The sequence below is a fragment of the Pelodiscus sinensis genome, chromosome Z (genome assembly GCF_052426305.1).
Source record: "Pelodiscus sinensis isolate ZL-2025 chromosome Z, ASM5242630v1, whole genome shotgun sequence".
NCBI lineage: Eukaryota > Metazoa > Chordata > Testudines > Trionychidae > Pelodiscus > Pelodiscus sinensis.
Window position 1 is genome coordinate 39,326,788 of NC_143085.1, and position 18,340 is coordinate 39,345,127.

The 18,340-nt window shown below is 48.2% G+C and overlaps 1 protein-coding gene across 2 annotated transcripts in view; it reads right to left on the reverse strand.

The window, feature by feature from the left end:
• Positions 1-10,745, reverse strand: part of LOC102461712 (solute carrier family 2, facilitated glucose transporter member 11-like) — a 32,271-nt gene extending 21,526 nt beyond the window's left edge. Inside the window, exons 1-4 of one of the 2 annotated variants that reach the window (XM_006119651.5) lie at positions 10,500-10,745; positions 5,606-5,704; positions 3,341-3,501; positions 45-169 (exon numbers count right to left, since the gene is read on the reverse strand). In XM_006119651.5, the coding sequence (XP_006119713.2) occupies positions 45-169; positions 3,341-3,501; positions 5,606-5,704; positions 10,500-10,565 (451 nt within the window). In that variant the 5' untranslated portion in view covers positions 10,566-10,745. Of the gene's footprint in view, positions 1-44; positions 170-3,340; positions 3,502-5,605; positions 5,705-10,086; positions 10,338-10,499 lie in introns of those variants that run through there. The other variant, XM_014571789.4, reaches the window with a different exon arrangement.
• Positions 10,746-18,340: the final 7,595 nt, after the last annotated feature.

Consider the following 18,340-nt stretch of genomic DNA (forward strand, 5'->3'; position numbering starts at 1 on the left):
TATAGCCCATAGTTCTTTAAAGGCAAGAACAGAAATGCATTCACCTGTGTTTACACCAATCAGAAATCTGCCAACCATCAATAACTCAAACAATCCTGTTGGAAAACTGATCCCCATTAAAATGGAGGCCAGTATTGCTATGAAATTGTTCACCAGAAGAGCTCCTTTTCTAAAAGTAAAAATAACAGAAACAAATACTGTTATAAGAAAAATGTCTTAAGAGTACAGAGAAAAGGGTTGGCGTTCCAACAATACAGGTGTCTCAGGACACTGGAATAATTGATGCCTGCCTGGTTTATATTTAAAAACAAACATGCTGCTAACCTGTGTGTATGTGAACTCTCTCATGCGCATGGAGCGTGTTTCTTTATTTCCATGCACGGTGGATATGGACTACATGTGAAGTGTTTGCATTTTGTGCAGGGCCGTCCCTAGGGAGGTGCAGGGCACTCCCACTTCTGCTCTGCCCCCACCTTCCTCCATTCCAGCCTTTCCCTTCAGCCCCCTCCCCCTGGCCCAGGGGACAGCAGGAGGGCCAGAGGCCTAGCCCACCCCCACATGCACCAGTATTAATGGTTAGGGGAAGTGGAGCAGCCCAGCCCCAGCCAACTCTGCTCCCCCAGCTCCCAGCTGCGCTGCTCTGCTTCCGCTCACCACCCATGACTGCAAGAATAGTTCCAGCCATTCCCGCAAGCCTCTCCTCTGAGCAACACCACCTGTGGGGCTAGCAGCAAGCCTGGAGCCAGCAGAAGGGGCCAAATGCACCCCTGCACCTACCTGGATGTGGAAGTGGAACAACCTCAGTCACATTTCTGGGGGGTTTAGTGGAAGGGATGGAACCCCCCCCCATCGTCACTGGTGATGGGAAGTGGAGTCAGGTGGGAGTGGGGGATGTGCCTGACCCCTACTGCTGGTGCTAGGCTCCCTGCTAGTGCCCCAGATCACATTGCTCACAGGAGGGGGCTTACTTGGGGTGAGGGTTGGGGCCCCAGCCCACTCAGATCTGCTAGCTCCCCCAGCCATGCCACTCTGCTTCCCGCCATCCCTGGCAAGAGTGAGGAGTGGTCCCACCTCCATCACAAGTCCAGGGATGGGGCAGAGGGTTGGGGTGCGGATGAGGGGTTTGAGGTGTGGTGGGATGGGGCTAGGGCCCCTATTTCTCCCTTCCACTGTTTTGCTCTCTCCTTCCCCTTCCCCCTCCCCCCTAACATCCACACACTCATCCAAGCCCAGGCAGGAAGGACTCCACTTGGAGATGTGGGGATGGGGTGAATGCCATCCTGCAGCAGACATGGTTGTCAGCCTGCAGCCAGCCCGCTCCCTATAGCCAGGCTGAGCACAGGGCCTGCCTGGGAGAACAGTTTGCTGCAGGCAGGGCAGGGCACAGGGCCAGAGGAAAGGCCCAGCCCTGACATTGGTGGAGCCCATCCTGCTCGCCACCTATGGCAGGAGAGATTGCGGCAGCTGGGAGCTCAGCACCTTTCCAATGTTCAGGCCATGGGACAACTGCCCCCTTTGGCCCTCCTCCCCCAGCAGCAAGCCTGCTGCCAAACAAGGGGTTTCCCTTCTAACTCTCTCTCCAGCTAAGGGATGGGGAACAAGGGCCATTGCTAAAGTGAAACCCTGCTTAACAGTTTACATGCCAAATGTCCGAACAGTTTGTCCTTTTCTGTACCTCTGAGGTGAAAGGGAGCTCATTGTGTCTGCCATGGGACTGAGCAGGCTGAGAACCTGGTCTAACGCTGTTCAGCGCTGGACAGCGACAGGGTTATGTTGGCACCTGTGGATAATACACTGGGGCTGCGTCTAGACTGGCATGATTTTGTGGAAATACTTTTAATGGAAAAGTTTTTCCGTTAAAAGTATTTCTGCAAAAGCGCGTCTAGATTGGCAAGTGACTTTGTGCAAAAGATTTGCTTTTGCGCAAAAGCATCCATGGCCAGTCTAGACGCGATTTTGCTCAAGAAAGCCCCGATCGCCAATTTTAGCCATCAGGGCTTTTTTGCAAGAGGGCTTTTTGTGCAAGAGGGCTTTTTCCCGAGCAGGAGCGTAAAAGCATTTGCGCAAGTAACACTGATTTCTTACATGAGATCGTCAGTGCTCTTGCACAAATTCAAGCGGCCAGTGTAGACAGCTGGCAAGTTTTTGCACAAAAGCGGCCACTTTTGTGGCTCACAACAGGCCACTGGCCAGGGAATGGGAGAAAGGGGAGCAAAGGATGCAGAGTCCCGCTCCTGCCCTGTCTAGGGAGGGAGGTGTCCGCAAGCCATTTCCAGCAGTTCTCATTTCATGGGTCTGGATCCCCCCAGCAGCCTCTTCTTTGAATTGGCCACAGTGGGAAAGGAGCCTCCCCTTCCATTCCACACCCCCTTCTGCCATTGCTCTCCCCTGAAAAGCCAGCCCCTTGGGAGGGTGGGGCAAGGGGCCCCTGGGGGAAGAGGCCTGGAAGGAGAGCACAGCTCTGACACTGCAGGGGACTGGAAGGGGATGGGAAAAGCCCAATGGGATGGGAGGGAATGATGTGGGGGTGCCAGTAGTGTGGGGCTGGGGCAATGAGAAAGAGCAGGGCTGGTTTCAGTCAGTCACCTGCCCTGGCCCAGTCAGGTTCACAGAAGAACCCTTTCTTAGTGCATGAGACTGTTCCTTGCTCTCGTGCCTGCTGCTGCAGCTGCTGCTTTGGAAGCCCAACCCCCGTAAAGCTTACCAACCAGCTTGGACGCCAAATCCCTGTGTTCTACTGCTTTCTGGTTTTCTCAGCCAGGCACATCTGTGTTTCCCACCCTGGCCATCAGGACCTAGGGACAGCCCTGGCAGCGAGTGTATACTAGTGTGCAGGGGAGCAGGGACACTTACATACAATGTCCATTGGACTGTATGTGCTTTATGTTGCATGGAGTGCCATGTGCTTAAATATAAGGGAACCTTATCAGATATTGACAAAGAAGGGTTTGATCAGAAGAAGTGGACTGGCAGGCTATAATTCAGAGCTCTTCTTCCAACTCCATGTGACGAAGATCATGTCTGGAGATTATGTCCCAGGGACACTGTAGAAGTCCCCATTCTTTTTTGGCTAATACCATAGTGATTCTGTTTCTACTTAGGCAAGTAGAAGTCTTCTAACTAAAGCATGTTTCCTTCAGAGCTCTTTCTCCATTTGCTTTCATGCCTTTATTGCTAAAGAAAAGAAAAGAAAAGAAAAGAAAAGAAAAGAAAAGAAAAGAAAAGAAAAGAAAAGAAAAGAAAAGAAAAGAAAAGAAAAGAAAAGAAAAGAAAAGAAAAGAAAAGAAAAGAAAAGAAAGTCTGTTTGCTGCCAACCCTTCCACTGATGCACCCAACTCACCTGCCTAGTTTAATGGCCATGCTGCCTCCAATGTGAGCTCCACACAGACCACCAAGGGAAAATATGGAAGCAATGACCGACCAGAGAAGAGTCAGCAAGCTTGTATTCAGTTCAGTCTGATAGCGACTGCTCCAAGTTTCATTTAGGAATTTGTGGATGTGCTGGAAATGCAGAGTGGTGAATCTATGAGCAGCTCAATAAACAATTGATCACTTACCCCCAAGGCCTGAGATTCCATCCTCAGAGCCAACATGTGTGAGGGGAAACATCTTATTGACTATCAGACATTCCCGGCTAAGCTGGGTTATGCAACAATGCTACAAACTAGCTGTAAATTAGTAGAATCCTGAGTCACTCATGTAGGCAGAATAGTCTCCCTGCTTCCCAAAGACAATTGTGCACAGTGTTGCGGTCCTGCTTTATCTCAGGGGCTACTGCTTTTAAGTAGCAAGTGAATGAGCCTTCCATAGAAAGTCCATTAAGAGCTTTCACCTTCTGCTGAATGAAGTGGGGGAGGAGGTGTGGGTGTGACTGTCAATGGGGCTTGTGCTCCCTAAATCACTTGTGCTCTTTTCAAAATTCCACCCTCCATGCAGATTGCAGAGTAGGCCAGGGTCTCTGCACTGCTCAGGCATGTGATGTGATATCCATCTTGGAAAGTTAGTGGTGGGTTATTATCAGTAACTGAGTCTGACAAGAAGCTCCAGGTCTTGGGCAGAATGGTGAACATTAACACGGGAAAGTCTGGAGTCACCTACAGTTCCTCTCCCAAGGAGCCAGTTCTGGCTTGTTCCCTTTCTAGTCTTTCAGCCTGTCTAGTTTTTAATGCCCTAAGAAATAGATTCCCACCACTTCTCAATGGTGACTATTGCACACACCAATAAATCTCACTAATAGGAAATTGATCCTGATAACCAGACTAAATTTTCCTTTTCTCAATTTGATCCCAGAACTCATAGAAATGCTGTCTTAAGCACCCTATGTACTCCTCCTCTTTCCTTGGGACATACAGCCTTCACAGACTGGTAAATTGTTAACCTATACATCTCTTGGACATTTCGTTTTAAGCCCCTGTTTTAGTAGTTTTGAATGTGTTACCATTATCCATGTCTTAGTCCAAATAAAAACCCTAGGTGCCCCATTAGTGCAAAGACTGCAGGTTTTACATTTGGACTCTCTTGAATTAATGTGCGTCAGTCAACAAAGCATCCAAAGAGCAGACAAACAGCGCTATTTTTGCATTCCCCCATTCTCTTTCCAGCATATGACTTAGCCTGTCATGTATAGTGTATTTTTAACCACCATAAAGCATTAAATCAAATGGAAGCTGCATAGTTTAATTGGCAAAATAAGTCAGCTGTTAGCTGAAATTCACACCCTTCTTTTTCATGCGGCCATTCTACTCTAGTTCTCTCTGGGTCTTCTACAATAAATATGCAGGATATGTAATACCACTAAGTGAAGGTACAAAAGTTAAGGGTAAGGTGAACACTTCTGAGGGCCATTTCCAGGTATAAAGAAAATAAAAATTTCTGGACACCCTTGTATATTTCTATCAGGTATTCTAAACTTGCCTTTGTGCTATGTCAGCCATAGAAATTTACGAGGGACAAGATTTATCACCTGGAGTATGTCTAGACTACATGGTTCTGTCGATGGAGCCATGTAAACTAGTTTACCTGGCATAGTCAAAGAAGTGGGGATTTAAATAATCCCCGCTTCATTAAAATAAACATGGCCAACGCGCTGTGCCAACAATCAGCTGATCTGACACAGCACGGCAGTCTAGACTGGGGAAGTCTGTTGGCTGGGGAAGTCTTTGCTGACCAATCCTGTAAACCTCATTTCACGAGGCATAAGGGATCGCGTCTAGACTGCTGCGCTGTGCTGGATCAGCTGATTGTCAGCGCAGCAGCCATGTTTATTTTAATGAAGTGGGGATTATTTAAATCCCCGCTTCCTTGCTTATGCCTAGTAAACTAGTTTATATAGCTCTGTCGACGGAGCCATGTAGTCTAGACATACCCCTTGTGCATTCCCTTGAAACAGAGCTTAGAGGAGAATTATGTCCCTCTGGTAACTTGTCGGTTGGCATTCTCTGCAGCTGGAAACTCTCAAGGAAGATCAGAGAATCATCCAGAATCCCACGAATGAAAGGTCTCCTTCCGCTCCCACTGAAACAAAGGTGAGTTTTGCCATTGACTTGAGCAGAACAGCACATGCCCCAAAGTGCACAAGAATGCAAACAATAAGATGGTGCCTTACCACAGTGGGCGCATTGATAATGGAAACATTATAGCCATATTGAAATGTCCCTCCAATTCCTACAGCACAAACAGCCAGAACCAGGGTCCAGCTGGGCAGCTATGGAAAGAAACAAAGAATAACCAGGAAATGAGACACGTGCTGCCTCTCAGTAACTCCAAAGAGTTGCACACATCTCCTAAGTGGCAAGCTGGAGTCCAGGAAACAATCCAGCAGCTTTGCTTGGGACTTTGAGGGCATGTGACTGCCTAAGCTGACAGGATGCCTGGTTCTTACAAAGGCCTGTCTGTTTATGCTGCTTCTAACAAGTCTAATAGAGGTGAGTGGCTTTTAATTATTAACTATTAATGGATTAACATGAACTATATTTAAAAAACCAAGTGGGGATAGAGCCCCAAAAGATCAGCCTGTGCTCCAGAGGATGTTCTCTTGCCCTGAAATGCGGGGACAGAAAGTGGGCCCCTTTCTGTCCACATTAGGAATGTTAAATATCTGTTAATTGAACAGTTGAGTAACCTCATGAATTCTTATAGGTTAATTGACTATTCTATAGTCCCCATGCGCGGGGGCGGCAGCCAGTGCACTGTGACTCCACGTGGGGTGCCAGACAGGAGCTGGTCTGTGAGGGAAGCCAGTTTAAAAACCTTCTCCCCTCGCAGACCAGTTGCCTGTCGCCCTGTGCTGCTGCCTCTGATACAGTGGCAGCAGCGTAGGGTGGCAGCAGCCCTGTCCAGGGGAGGGAGGGAGTGTGTGTAGTCTATAACATTAACCTATAAGCTTTTGCTTATCAGATAATCAGTTAATAGACTACAGTATTACATCCCTAATCCACATGTGACCCAGGAGGCTCTCACCAGGCAGCACCAGTTTTAGAGCTGTGTCTTTGTCTGATCATATGCAGAAGTGTTCTGTTCCCACTATGGCCTCCACTACAAGTAACTCCATGGAGATGGGCACGCAGGGCCACATGCCTCCTGCCAATTTCTGCCAGGGTTTATATTTTTATTTTGTTTTTTGCAGGGGGTGGTTGCAAACCATGTGAGTGCACAGTAGTTTGTTTCAAAAGAGATACTAGCACCAGCGAGCTGCTCTCTCTTCATCCTCCCTCTTCGCAATCTCACCCCTGCTGGTGCAAGGTATGAGGATCAAATTCTGCATTTGCCTGAGGCTTTGACAGCTGGGCCCATGGTGGGATCACTGCTGGCCTGTGGGACCCAGCCCCAGCTCTGGTGTTTGTTCAGGACTCACACAGGGACCTCATGGGATATAACCAGGGCCATTGGGTGGCTAATGCACAGGCGCCCCCTTGGAAGCTAGGCTGGAAACCATCCAGCCTCCAGGGTCTCCCAGCATGGGTTTCCTGTTGACTCAGAGCTGGCCCCATGCTCGGTCACAAGATGCCTCTCTGCACAGCAGCTGGGAGAGCTGAGCCTGTAAAGTGACCTCAGAGGCGGGGTGAGCTGCACCCTGCAGGGGCAGGCAGCAGCCACAACCGGGTGCTGCAGGGACAAGCTGGCGCTTTCCAGAAGGGGAGGCTGAAGGGAGGGGAGGGGCCTGCCCGGGCGGGGAGGGACATGACATGTGCCCCCCACCATCAACCGTTACATGTCACCTCTTTGGAACTTGCACAGACAACAACCCCCAGCACCGCGGGTCATATCTCATGATTTCTGGCTTGGAGCTGCATGCAATTAATCACTGGACGGAATTAACCTGTTCCAGGTTTCTACTCTTAGAAATGTCCCAACACTCCTACTCAGAGCACACTGAGTCTATGCTGCTAAGAACACTGCATTCACTCTAAGCAAAAGCAGCAAGGCATCCGGTGGCACCTTAAAGACTAGCACATTTATTAGGGCACAACCTTTTGTGGGCTGCAGCTCCCTTGGTCAGATATGAGAAGTGAAAGAATCATATGGCAGGGATGTCTACTTCCATACAGAGACGGGAGTGTTAATGAGGCTAATTCAATCAGGGTGGATGTGGCTCACTTCCAAGAGTAATAAGGTAAGAATACCCCTGTACTTACCTACGAGCTTTCATTCAGAACGTATCACATAATCCATTATCTACAGCCAAGTGCTAAGTCACAACTGTATTTGTTCCAGCCAAACACCTGCAGGATCTCTATCAAGCATTCTTAAAACTACAATACTCACCTCCCACATAACAGACTCAGCATAGAAAGCAACAGAACACTATTGGTCATTACCTACAGCCCCCAGCTAAAACTTCTCAAATACATCATCAAGGATCTACAACCCATCCCAGATGATGACCCCTTGCTCTCAGACCATGGGAGGCAGGCCAGTCCTTGCTTGCAGACAGACCCATAACCTGAAATACATATTCACCACCAACTACACACCCCACAACAGAAACACTAACCCAGGAACCTATCCCTGCAACACCCTATTGCCAGCTCTGTCCACACCTCTATCACAGTGACACAGGACCTACCCTCATCTACCACACCATCAAAGGCTCATTCACCTGCACATCCACTTTGTGATCTGTGCCATCTTGTGCTAACAGTGCCCCTCTGCCATTCACTTGGGACAAACTAGACAGTCTCTACACAACAGAATACATGGACACAAATCAGACATCAAGAGTGGTAAATACAAAAAATGGGAGGGAGGGGTTTAACCTCCCTGGGCACACAGTTACTGACTTGAAAGTTGCCATTCTAAAGCAAAAAGCATCAAAAAATTCATGTGCAAATGTGACACCATCAGACTGTGTCTGAATAGAGACTGAGAATGACTCTCTCATTACCATAAGTAAATTTCCCCTTTGGGGATTCTCAGCCTCCTGTCACTGTTGGAAGTGGGCCACATACACCCTGATTGAATGAGCTTCATTAACACTGTTGTCACACTCCCATCTCTGTATGGAAGTAGACATCCCTGCCATCTGATTCTTTCACTTCTCGCATCTGACCAAGGGAGCTGCAGCCCACAGAAATGAGTGCCATAGAGCCCTAATAAATGTGTTAGTCTTTAAGGTGCCACCAGACTCATTATTTTTGTTGAAACAGACTCATACGGCTTCCTCTCTGAAATTAAGGCAGAAGGTTTCTTTCAGCACCTACCACAGCTGGTCACTCTTCTGGATATACAGTATATGGACGCAAAGAAATTAAGTGTAGTTAATGCTGAATAAACAATAAATAATAATTATGCTGATCCAGCCCTACAAAAATGCAGCATCCTTGCTTTTCACTATCATAAAAGCAACACTTGATGAGGAACAATGTCATTCAATGGGACTGGTATGGAACTGAGAGCCAGAACTCACAGAGTTTATTCCTGACTGTCACTGACTCTGTGTGTGGCCTGAGAAATCCAGTAAAATTGTCTTTTGTCTCAGTTTCTCAGCTGTAAGACAGGGCTTTAAAATTCTGTGAGGTACTTTGAACTCTACAGACAAACTTCTAACAGTTATATTATTAAGGAAGCATAGTCATTGCCTTATTTAATTTGACCTAAAGCTATTACATTTTGGGTTGAACCCTTCTTATCCACTGAGACTCCCTAGTTCAGTTCTCATTTTTCTTTCTGAAATCATCCCTAATCAGGGAACATTGCAGGCAAGATTAAACAACACCTATGTGCAGGGCTTCTTTCTTTCTTTCTTTCTTTCTTTCTTTCTTTCTTTCTTTCTTTCTTTCTTTCTTTCTTTCTTTCTTTCTTTCTTTCTTTCTTTCTAGTAACAACATCATTAAGGTGTACACATATCATACTAAGTAACTGTGTGATCTGCCTATTGTCCTTCCTTTCCCATTCCTGCCCATCTCTGTCTCCTTATGACTCTCATTTGTTCTGTCATGTTGATTTTAGAACAATGTTCTTCAGAGTAAGAACATGTCTATCCTTGTGTGAGCTACCCAGCCATGGTATTTTGTCACATTCAGGTTATGTCTACACTACAAAGAAAAGTTGGAGAAAGATATGCACATCGTGGTTTGCTATAAGCATATCTTTTTCCGCTTTTCTTCCAAAAGAGGCTTTTCTGACATTTGGCCCGTTTACACAGGGCCAAATGTTGGGAAAAATAACCCCTCTTTTGGAACATCTCTTCTTCCTCATAGAATGAGGTTTCCAGGGATGCTGAAAAAACGTGTCTGTTTTTCTGAAAAATGTTTTCAGAAAAGCAGACGCCTTCCTTGGACGCAGCAGAGATTTTGGTATCCCGGAAAAACTCTTCAGTGTAGACATAGCCTAATACATCAGTTTAGAAACATGTCATCAACCAAAAGACTGCTCCATAGAATTTCACATGGGACTCGGGGAAATTTCAAGAAAAGTTCCAAGTCTCAAGTCCTTTTCCTGCTAAGCCTAATTGTTTCCTTTGTGGGATTCTGATTTAAAGATACAGCACAAAACAATTGGATAATGTCTCCTTTGCAATTCATGAGTACAAGTAACAAAACCCCATGCCCCACAAGCATCTTTCCAGGTAAGGGTAGTTCTGCTTACCTTGCGGGGGCTTCTATGACCTTTCAGCAGAGGCTGGCACTCCATTCTTTGTATGGGGCTAGGTTAGATTTCCCTTGAAAACTTTAACAATCTACAGTGCAAGAATGAGAGGTGCCATAGACATTGAAGTTATGATTACTATTTGCTAGTAGTGCTAATGGGGAAAAACCTGGATTCTTTATTCCAGATCTGGCACTCTGGGCTTCTTCCTCTCAGAATGGAGCGGGGTGTTTAGTGATAGAAATATTCAACCCTCCCATAAAGTCACAGTTTGAAGAGCTATCTAAATAGCCCTTTTGACATTAAACTGTGAAGAGTCCCTTCGTTTCAGTCACTCAGGGAAACATGCACATTAGCTGCCTGTTAATTATGAACAATATTTTGGCCAGTAAAGAAAGCAAAAGGATAGTTACCTTGTGATTTGCTGTCAAGTCGCCCATTGTCCCTGATCCTGTAATAGTTTGCTTACTGCATTCCATTGATTATAAACCAAGGAGTCGAGTTAATAATATTAAACGGTGGGAAAGCAGACAACCTTGTCCCTAAACCAAGCCCTTCAAGCTCCTGGCCCTTCAGGCACAAGTAGGAAGCACCCAGCTCCTCATCTGACTAGGATTTAATACCCTGCCCAGAGCAGCTGAGCCAGATCTGAGCTAGCAGTGCCAGCTTGGAGGCAGGAGGATTAATTACTGTCTGTGTCTGTGAATACTGGAAGCTTGCATGGAATGGGATAAGAGCGCCAAATAATAAGGGATCTGTTTAGCTATTTATTTTATGTCATTGTTATCAAATGACTTTGCCAGGAGGTTTCTTTGCCATGCTGGAGGATGGTGAGATTCAGCATTCCACACATCATCAGTATTCTTTACCATTTTGTTATGTCTATGGGATGGTCAGTGGGGATGGAACATTTTCAGTGAGTGCTGAATGGTAAAAACCTCCAGTGTTACCCTTGGATACACTCATGGAGCTTTCATTAATGTCAGTGGGGATTGCGGGTACAAACCAAGGTCAGAATGGGACTCTTTTAGTTGTAACATTATTTATAAACAAACAAATTGCTAATCTGACAGCCTCTGCCTGGAAAAAAACCCAACTAACTTTTCTCTTAAAAAACAACAAATGGTCTGGTAGCACTTTATAGACTAACAAAACATGGGGTCTCCAAGCTTTGTAAGTACAAGAGCACTTTTTTAATTTAAGTGCAATTGAAGAGCTACTTCAGACCCAAATACCCTTGTCCCACCTCCTTTGTGCCCCTTCTCCGAGGCCCCCGCCTCTGCTCACTCCATCCTCCCTTCCTCCCCCATCCTCCCTCACTTTCACCAGGCTGGGGTGCAGACTCTGGTCTTGGATTAAGGGATCTGGAGTGTGAGGGGCTCTGAGCTTGGGTCAGGCAGTTGGGGTGCAGGAGGGATGCTAGGTGCATGCTAGCAGAGGTGCTCGGATGCAGAGGTGCTCGGAGCTCTAGGGCAGAGACGTGCAGTGTACTCAGGGGTTCATGACTGGGGTAGGGTTTCGGGATGTGGGCTCCGGCTGGGACCTACTGACCTCAGATGGTTGTGCGGTGGGACTAAGACAGGCTCACCCCGGGTATGTCTACACTACAAAGTTAGTTCGAACTAACGGACGTTAGTTCGAACTAACTTTAATAGGTGCTACACTAGCGCTCCGCTAGATCGAATTTGAATCGAACTAGCGGAGCGCTTAGTTCGAACTAGGTAAACCTCATTTTACGAGGACTAACGCCTAGTTCGAACTAGCTAGTTCGAACTAAGGGCTGTGTAGCCCTTTAGTTCGAACTAGTGGGAGGCTAGCCCTCCCCAGGTTTCCCTGGTGGCCACTCTGGCCAACACCAGGGAAACTCTATGCCCCCCTCCCGGCCCCGGACCCCTTAAAGGGGCACGGGCTGGCTACGGTGCCCGTGCCAGGTGCAAGCCTGCCAGCACCCAGCTAGCAGACCCTGCACCTGGCACGGCACAGAGCCACCCATCCGATGCCCCCCAGCCCTCCCCCTCTTGCCAGGACCAGGCTGGCGGCTCCCGGGAGCTTGCCCTGGACCGCAAGAGGCGGGCACCTTCCTGGGCTAGTGCGGACATCGTGGACCTCGTCCACGATCTCCGCACTAGGCACAGGAAAGTGGCTGTCTAGGGCAGGAGAGCTGCCAGCCTGGCCACCCAGGAGCAGGTGTGCATGAAAATCAAGGGGGTCCACTGAGACCCCCGACACTGAGCCCTGAGCTTACAATGGCCGTCCTGGGTCAGACCAAAGGTCCATCTAGCCCAGTAGCCTGTCTGCCGACAGCGGCCAACCCTAGGGACCCTGAAGGGGATGGACCGAAGACAGTGACCAAGCCATTTGTCTCGTGCCATCCCTCTCCAGCCTTCCACAAACTTTGGGCAGGGACACCACTCCTACCCTCTGGCTAATAGGACTCCATGGACCCAACCTCCATCACTTTATCTCACTTCCCTTTAAACTCTGTTCTAGTTCTAGCCTTCACAGCGTCCTGCAGCAAGGAGTTCCACAGGTTAACTATTTGCTTTGGGAAGAAGAACAACTTTCTCTTACTAGTTTCAAGCCTGCTACCCATTCCTTTCCTTTGGTGTCCTCTAGTCCTTCTTTATGGGAACTCAGGAAGAACTTTTCTGAATGCACCCTCTCCACCCAACCCCTGCTTTTAGAGACCTCTATCCTGTCCCCCCTCCGTCTCCTCTTTTCTAAGCTGAACAGTCCCAGTCTCTGTAGCCTTTCTTCATCTGGGACCTGTTCCCAACCCCTGATCATGTTAGTTGCCCTCCCCTCTCCCAGCCTTTCTCTTCCCCTCTCCCACCTCCTTTTCCCAGTCTCCCCCAGTTTTGTTCAATAAAGACAGAGTCAATGTTGGAAGAAACGTTATCTTTATTTTGTACATCAATAAGAAAAGGAGCTAGGGAAGGGTAAGTGGAAGGAGGTGAGGGAGGAATGGGGTACGAGCCCCCGATGGGGAGGACTGGGCTGGCTCTGCGGGCTTCTGGGGGTGGAAGCTCTCCTGCAGCCCCCCAATTACTCCCTCTCCCCAGATGGCAGCCTGTGGCAAGTGCAGCCGGGCTGATGGCCGAGTGGTGTGATGTGCCCAGTGTGAGCACTCAGGGCACTCCAAGCCAGAACTTCTTTGCAAGCGGGGTACCCCTTAGAACTGTGTGTCCGGGGTGGGGGTCGGGACCCTTTAAGCGCAGCCCTCGGCTAGCCTGAGACAGCATCTCCACGCTCTAAGTCCTCCTCTGATGCCCTGCCGGCACTGCTTCCGGCCATCCTTAAGCCCTGTTCAGAGTCCACTCAATGTGGACTTGCTAGTTTGAACTAGCAAAACGCTAGTTCGAACTAGTTTTTAGTTCTAGATGCGTTAGTTCGAACTAGCTTAGTTCGAATTAACTAATTCGAACTAAGTTAGTTCGAACTAGCGCTGTAGTGTAGACGTACCCCCCTGCCTGGCCCTGCACCACTCCCAAAAGCAGTCAGAAAACTCCATCCCAAGTCCTGTTGTGTCCCCCTCTCTGCTCTGTGGAGATAGGATGCAGAATGGGGGAGGGGCACCCTGATATCAGCACCCTCCTCTCCCTCTCCTGCCCAGCAAGCAGGAGGCTCCTGAGAGGACAGCTCCAAGGCAGAGGGCAGGAGCTGTGCAGCAGTGCAGGGAGAGGCAGCTATGTGCGGCACTTGGTAGCCTCTTGGCCAAACCAGCCAGGATCCCCTGTCAGAGGCGCCAAGATCTACCAGTAGATCCCGATCGACTGCTTGGTGACCACTGATGTAGATGGTGTCATGAGCTTTCGTGGGCACAGCCCACTTCTTCAGATGACCGGAGTTTTGAGTTTAGGATGTGCAGACCCAAAATAAATGGGGGGGGAGGAGGGAAAAAAGGAAGGGGCGGGAAACAAGGAGCAGAGGGTACAGAAATACCAAAGGGAAAAACAAGTATGCAGAACTGGCAATCTATAAACACCTGAAGATTGGATAGTTGAAAAGAAACAGATCAAAGGATAGTAATAGATAGAAAGGGTGCTAATGCTAGAATCTACACAGACAAAGAGCTGTTTGCACCTTCATCAACTGTTAAGTTGATAGTGTCCCAACCATCCTTCATCAGGATTGAGGCAATCAGCATGAGAACTGAATTTGCGAATGAAATGTAATTCCAACACCTTTCTGTGTACTTGACTTGTAGAATTGGTTTGTGATAAGACTGCCACCTAGAGATCTTTTAAAGTTAGTCAAGGCTAAATTAGGCAAAGTACTGATGAAAAACCATCTGACAGTCAGCAGAGCAGCTGAACTGGATATAGACAAGCTACAATCACATTTTATTTTCCTTTCCTTTGGTTTAAGTTTGTAGCTTTTGAAAGATGCCGGAAGACAAGCCTGGTGCTGATATTTTCTACTGAAACACAGCATTGACAGTGGCAACACAAGTATACTTCATATAGCTTTATCGATTTGCCCCTCCACCCTGCCATGCCCTGCCCAGATGGGGACGCCTTCTCATGCTGCATAGTGATTTAATTCTTTGTGTACAGTTAATTTATGGCATCACTGCTCAGAGAGGCCAACAAATAGGTCACTTACGATGGTGCTTTTTGTGATGTGGAAATGTCTATTCTAGAAAATGGAACTAATTCAATCTAGTCTCTCTCTGCACTGGGCACTACAAGTGAATGTTCCTTTTTTCAGTCAGTGACATTAAAAAGTATTCTGCCACCTCTTCCATACACACAAAGTAAATGATCATTATTAAAACAGGAAATAGTCAGGCTGTTGAGGGGTAAATTGGTTATAGCTAGTAATTATACATATATTTAAATGTGGGAATTTAGGGTCTCATCCACAACTACTGGAATATGGGACTTGACTTCTGCTTGTTTATTAGTAGTTACACTTTGTCTAGCGTTGAAAATTACATTTTTGAGGCACATAGTGGGCTACCAGAACACTGCAGAAGGGGATAAAGGTCTATCTTATTGCTATGAGCTTCTGGAATTGACTCCAGCCCTGCAGTGAGAGTCACACAGGGCTGCCAAGTGTCTGGTTTTCAACACTAAGGCTATGTCTACACTACAAGCTTATTTTGAAATAATAAACTCCTGAAATAACTATTTTGAAATAATGCATCCACACTACAAATCCCCATTGAAATAGCACAGATCTATATTGAAATAGTTGTCCACACTCATTGGAGCCTGAATCACATTTCAGACCTCCCCTCCCCCCCCAGAAGCACTCCAGGCTGGGCATCAGGACAGCAGTCACTTCCCATAGCTACTGCCTGAGGCTATCTGAGGCTTGTGCTTAAAGGGGCTGTGATGGATAGGCAGAGTGATGGCCAGCACCCGGTGACTAAGGGGTTAATCTGAGGCTATGTCTACACTGCAGAGTTTTTAATGCAAAAACTTGCGGAGCATTCATACTTCAAGCACATTTTTGCACAAGAAAATTTACAGTGAATCGACAGAACAGAGGGGTTTTTCCAGTGGAGGTATTCCTCTTTCTATGAGAAATAACTCCTTTTTGCACAAGAGTTATTGCACAAAAAGGTGTGTGCGGAGGGAAACAGGGTTTTTTGCGCAAAAACAGCCTATCGAAACAAGCACAGGTGCTCTGATGGCCATTCTGTGAATGGCAATCAGAGCTTTCTTGTGAGAGAGCATCCATGCAGTGTGGACACTCTCTTGCGCAAAAGTGCATCACTTTTCCGATGCACTTTTGCGGTGTGGATGCTCTCTTGTGCAAGATGTTTTTGCAGAAATTCTTTTCCGCAAAAAGCTTCTTGAGCAAGAAGCCTGCAGTGTAGCTGTAGTCTCAGGTGGCTAGCAAGGGTGTTGGCAAGGGCCAGAAGAACCAATGGGGATATGGTGCTGAAATATTAATTGTATAAGATACCTTGGCTGCTTTCTTTGTGGGAAAGAATTAAACCAGGATTTGAGAGACACAGAATGATTCAAACCCAGGCAGGACTACCATGCCTCCAAAGAATTTGTGGCATAGAAGTGGACTGAACCAGGAAGGGATTGTGAGTAAATAAAGGGAAACATGTATTTAGTGGCAATCAGAGTATTTTTCTTTATTTTTGTGATTTGGTTTGAATTGCTTTGTGTGAATCTGTCTCCCCTCCCCCATTCACTATCTAAAAGTTGTTCCCCAGGATTTTCTGTTTTAATTTGTTTTACTTAGTTGCTCTGTAACACCTAGCAACCAAGTATCTTTTGTTTTGTTAGTAAAAATCACTTTTGAAGGTGATGATTTGATTTTTGTGTCCTGGAGAGTAAGAGGGGTCTCTGTGTATATTTGCCTGCCTGAGACTGGGTGGTCAGCTACCTGAGACAGCAGTTTGTTTTTCTCTTTTCTTTTTTTTTCAAGCTCTTTGGGCCAAAAGAGCATGGGGTATCCCTGGGGGAGGAATTCAAGTGTTCCCCCCTGGTTTTTTAGGGCAAATCACTTGGTGCCAGCTTTTGTTTTTTTCTCAGAGCCAGGGCATCTGTGACTTTGGGGAGTTTTTAGAAGCAGAGCCTAGAGCCAAAGGTATTTAAGGTCTTTGTGGGCCCCCACTTTTTGCACTTGGAGTGACAAAGTGTGGATCAGCCCTGACAGGGGCTCTCCTCTGCAGTCGTGTCTCAGGTTCTTCTCTATAGCCTGCCTCCTTGAGGGGCAGCAAACACCTCACCATGCACTCTGGTTGCCCTTGAGGATGCCCCACAGCACTCCTGCCATGGAGCCAGACTTGCTGCACAGCAGTGTCAAGGCTCTTAGACCTCCTGCTGCGACTTCTGGTGCAGTTAATGCAGCCCACCCTGATGGCACTGCCAGGCCAAGATGGCCAGTTGAGACTGGGGCACCTCCTCACCCTGGCCTGGGTACCCTTCCAGCCCCACAGGCCCTTCTATCTTCCCCAGCGCTGGTGGGATCACATCACCTTGGATCAATGGGATGACCAGCAGTGGCTCCAGAACTCCTGCATATGACAAGACACTTTCCTGGAGCTCTGCGAGTGGGACACCCACATGTGACCCACCATCTCTCTGCAGAAGCTAGACACCATCGCTTTCCGGAAGCTCGCCATGCTGGACAGCTGCTGCTCTGTCAGAAACCAGTTTGGCATGGGGAGATCAGCCATCAGGGCCGTGCTCATGCAGGTGTGACTCTCTTGCTATTTCCCTGGGGGGGGGGGTGAACTACTGCAATGGCTTCTCTAGGCAGGGGGATGGAATCTCTGTCCCTAGAAGGTTTGTAGTCCCAGCTTCACAAAGCCCTGTTGGGGATGGGGTTGCTGGGGTTACTCCTGCTGTGGGAAGGGGCTTGGGCTCAGAGACTTCCCAAGGGCTCCTGTAACCCTGTGAATCTGTTTTCCTATGTTTTTATATCTGGTGAGGGCTATTTGTGCCATCCTGCTGCAGAGGGTCAACAACCTGACTAACATGGACCCCATCGTTACCAGCTTTGCTACCATGGGCTTCCCCAACTGTGGGCAGGCCACTGATGGCACCCACATCCTCATCCTGGCCCCCGACCACCAGGCCTCCAACTATATAAATAAGAAGGGGTACTTTTCAATGGTGCTGCAGGCCCTCGTGGACCACAGGGGCTGCTTCACAGACATTAACATGAGGTAGTCGGGCAGTTGGGGAAGGCTCACGATGCTCACATATTCCAGAACTCCAACCTCTTGCAGAGGATATGTCACGGTTCACAGGTGGTGCCCACACTTGGCCCCTCGGCTCCTGGGGTCATGTCTGCCTGCATGTCTCACAGGGTCCGGGGGATGGTGCAGGAGGTGGTGGACACATTGCGCTCACAGCTGGCCCAGCTGTGCAGAGCAGTGACAAGGGCAGTCACCCCAGGAGACAGGGTGCATGAAGCCGAGCCCTAACCTCTGAACCAACACCCAGTCTCAGTTCAGACGATGGTGATGTGCTTCAAGCAAGGACATCTGTTTCCTAGACAGTGGGCACTTTCCCGCAGGGGCACGGACATCCCAGTGGAGACTTGCTACTCCCACATCCCAGGGGCAAGCAAGCATGAGAAGGTGCCAACCAGGCCAGGAGCCGGCAGGCAGGAGGTGGGGATGGGGTGGCTCAACTTCCCTCTGTGCCACGCATGAGCCAGGTCTGGTAGTGGTGGTGTCCTCCAGAGGGAGAACTGCCATCCCTGGAGGAGGGTGTGTGTGTTGGGGGAGGTGTGTGTGAGCAGCAGAGACTGCTCTCTGGAGAGAGTGCTCCTGGGG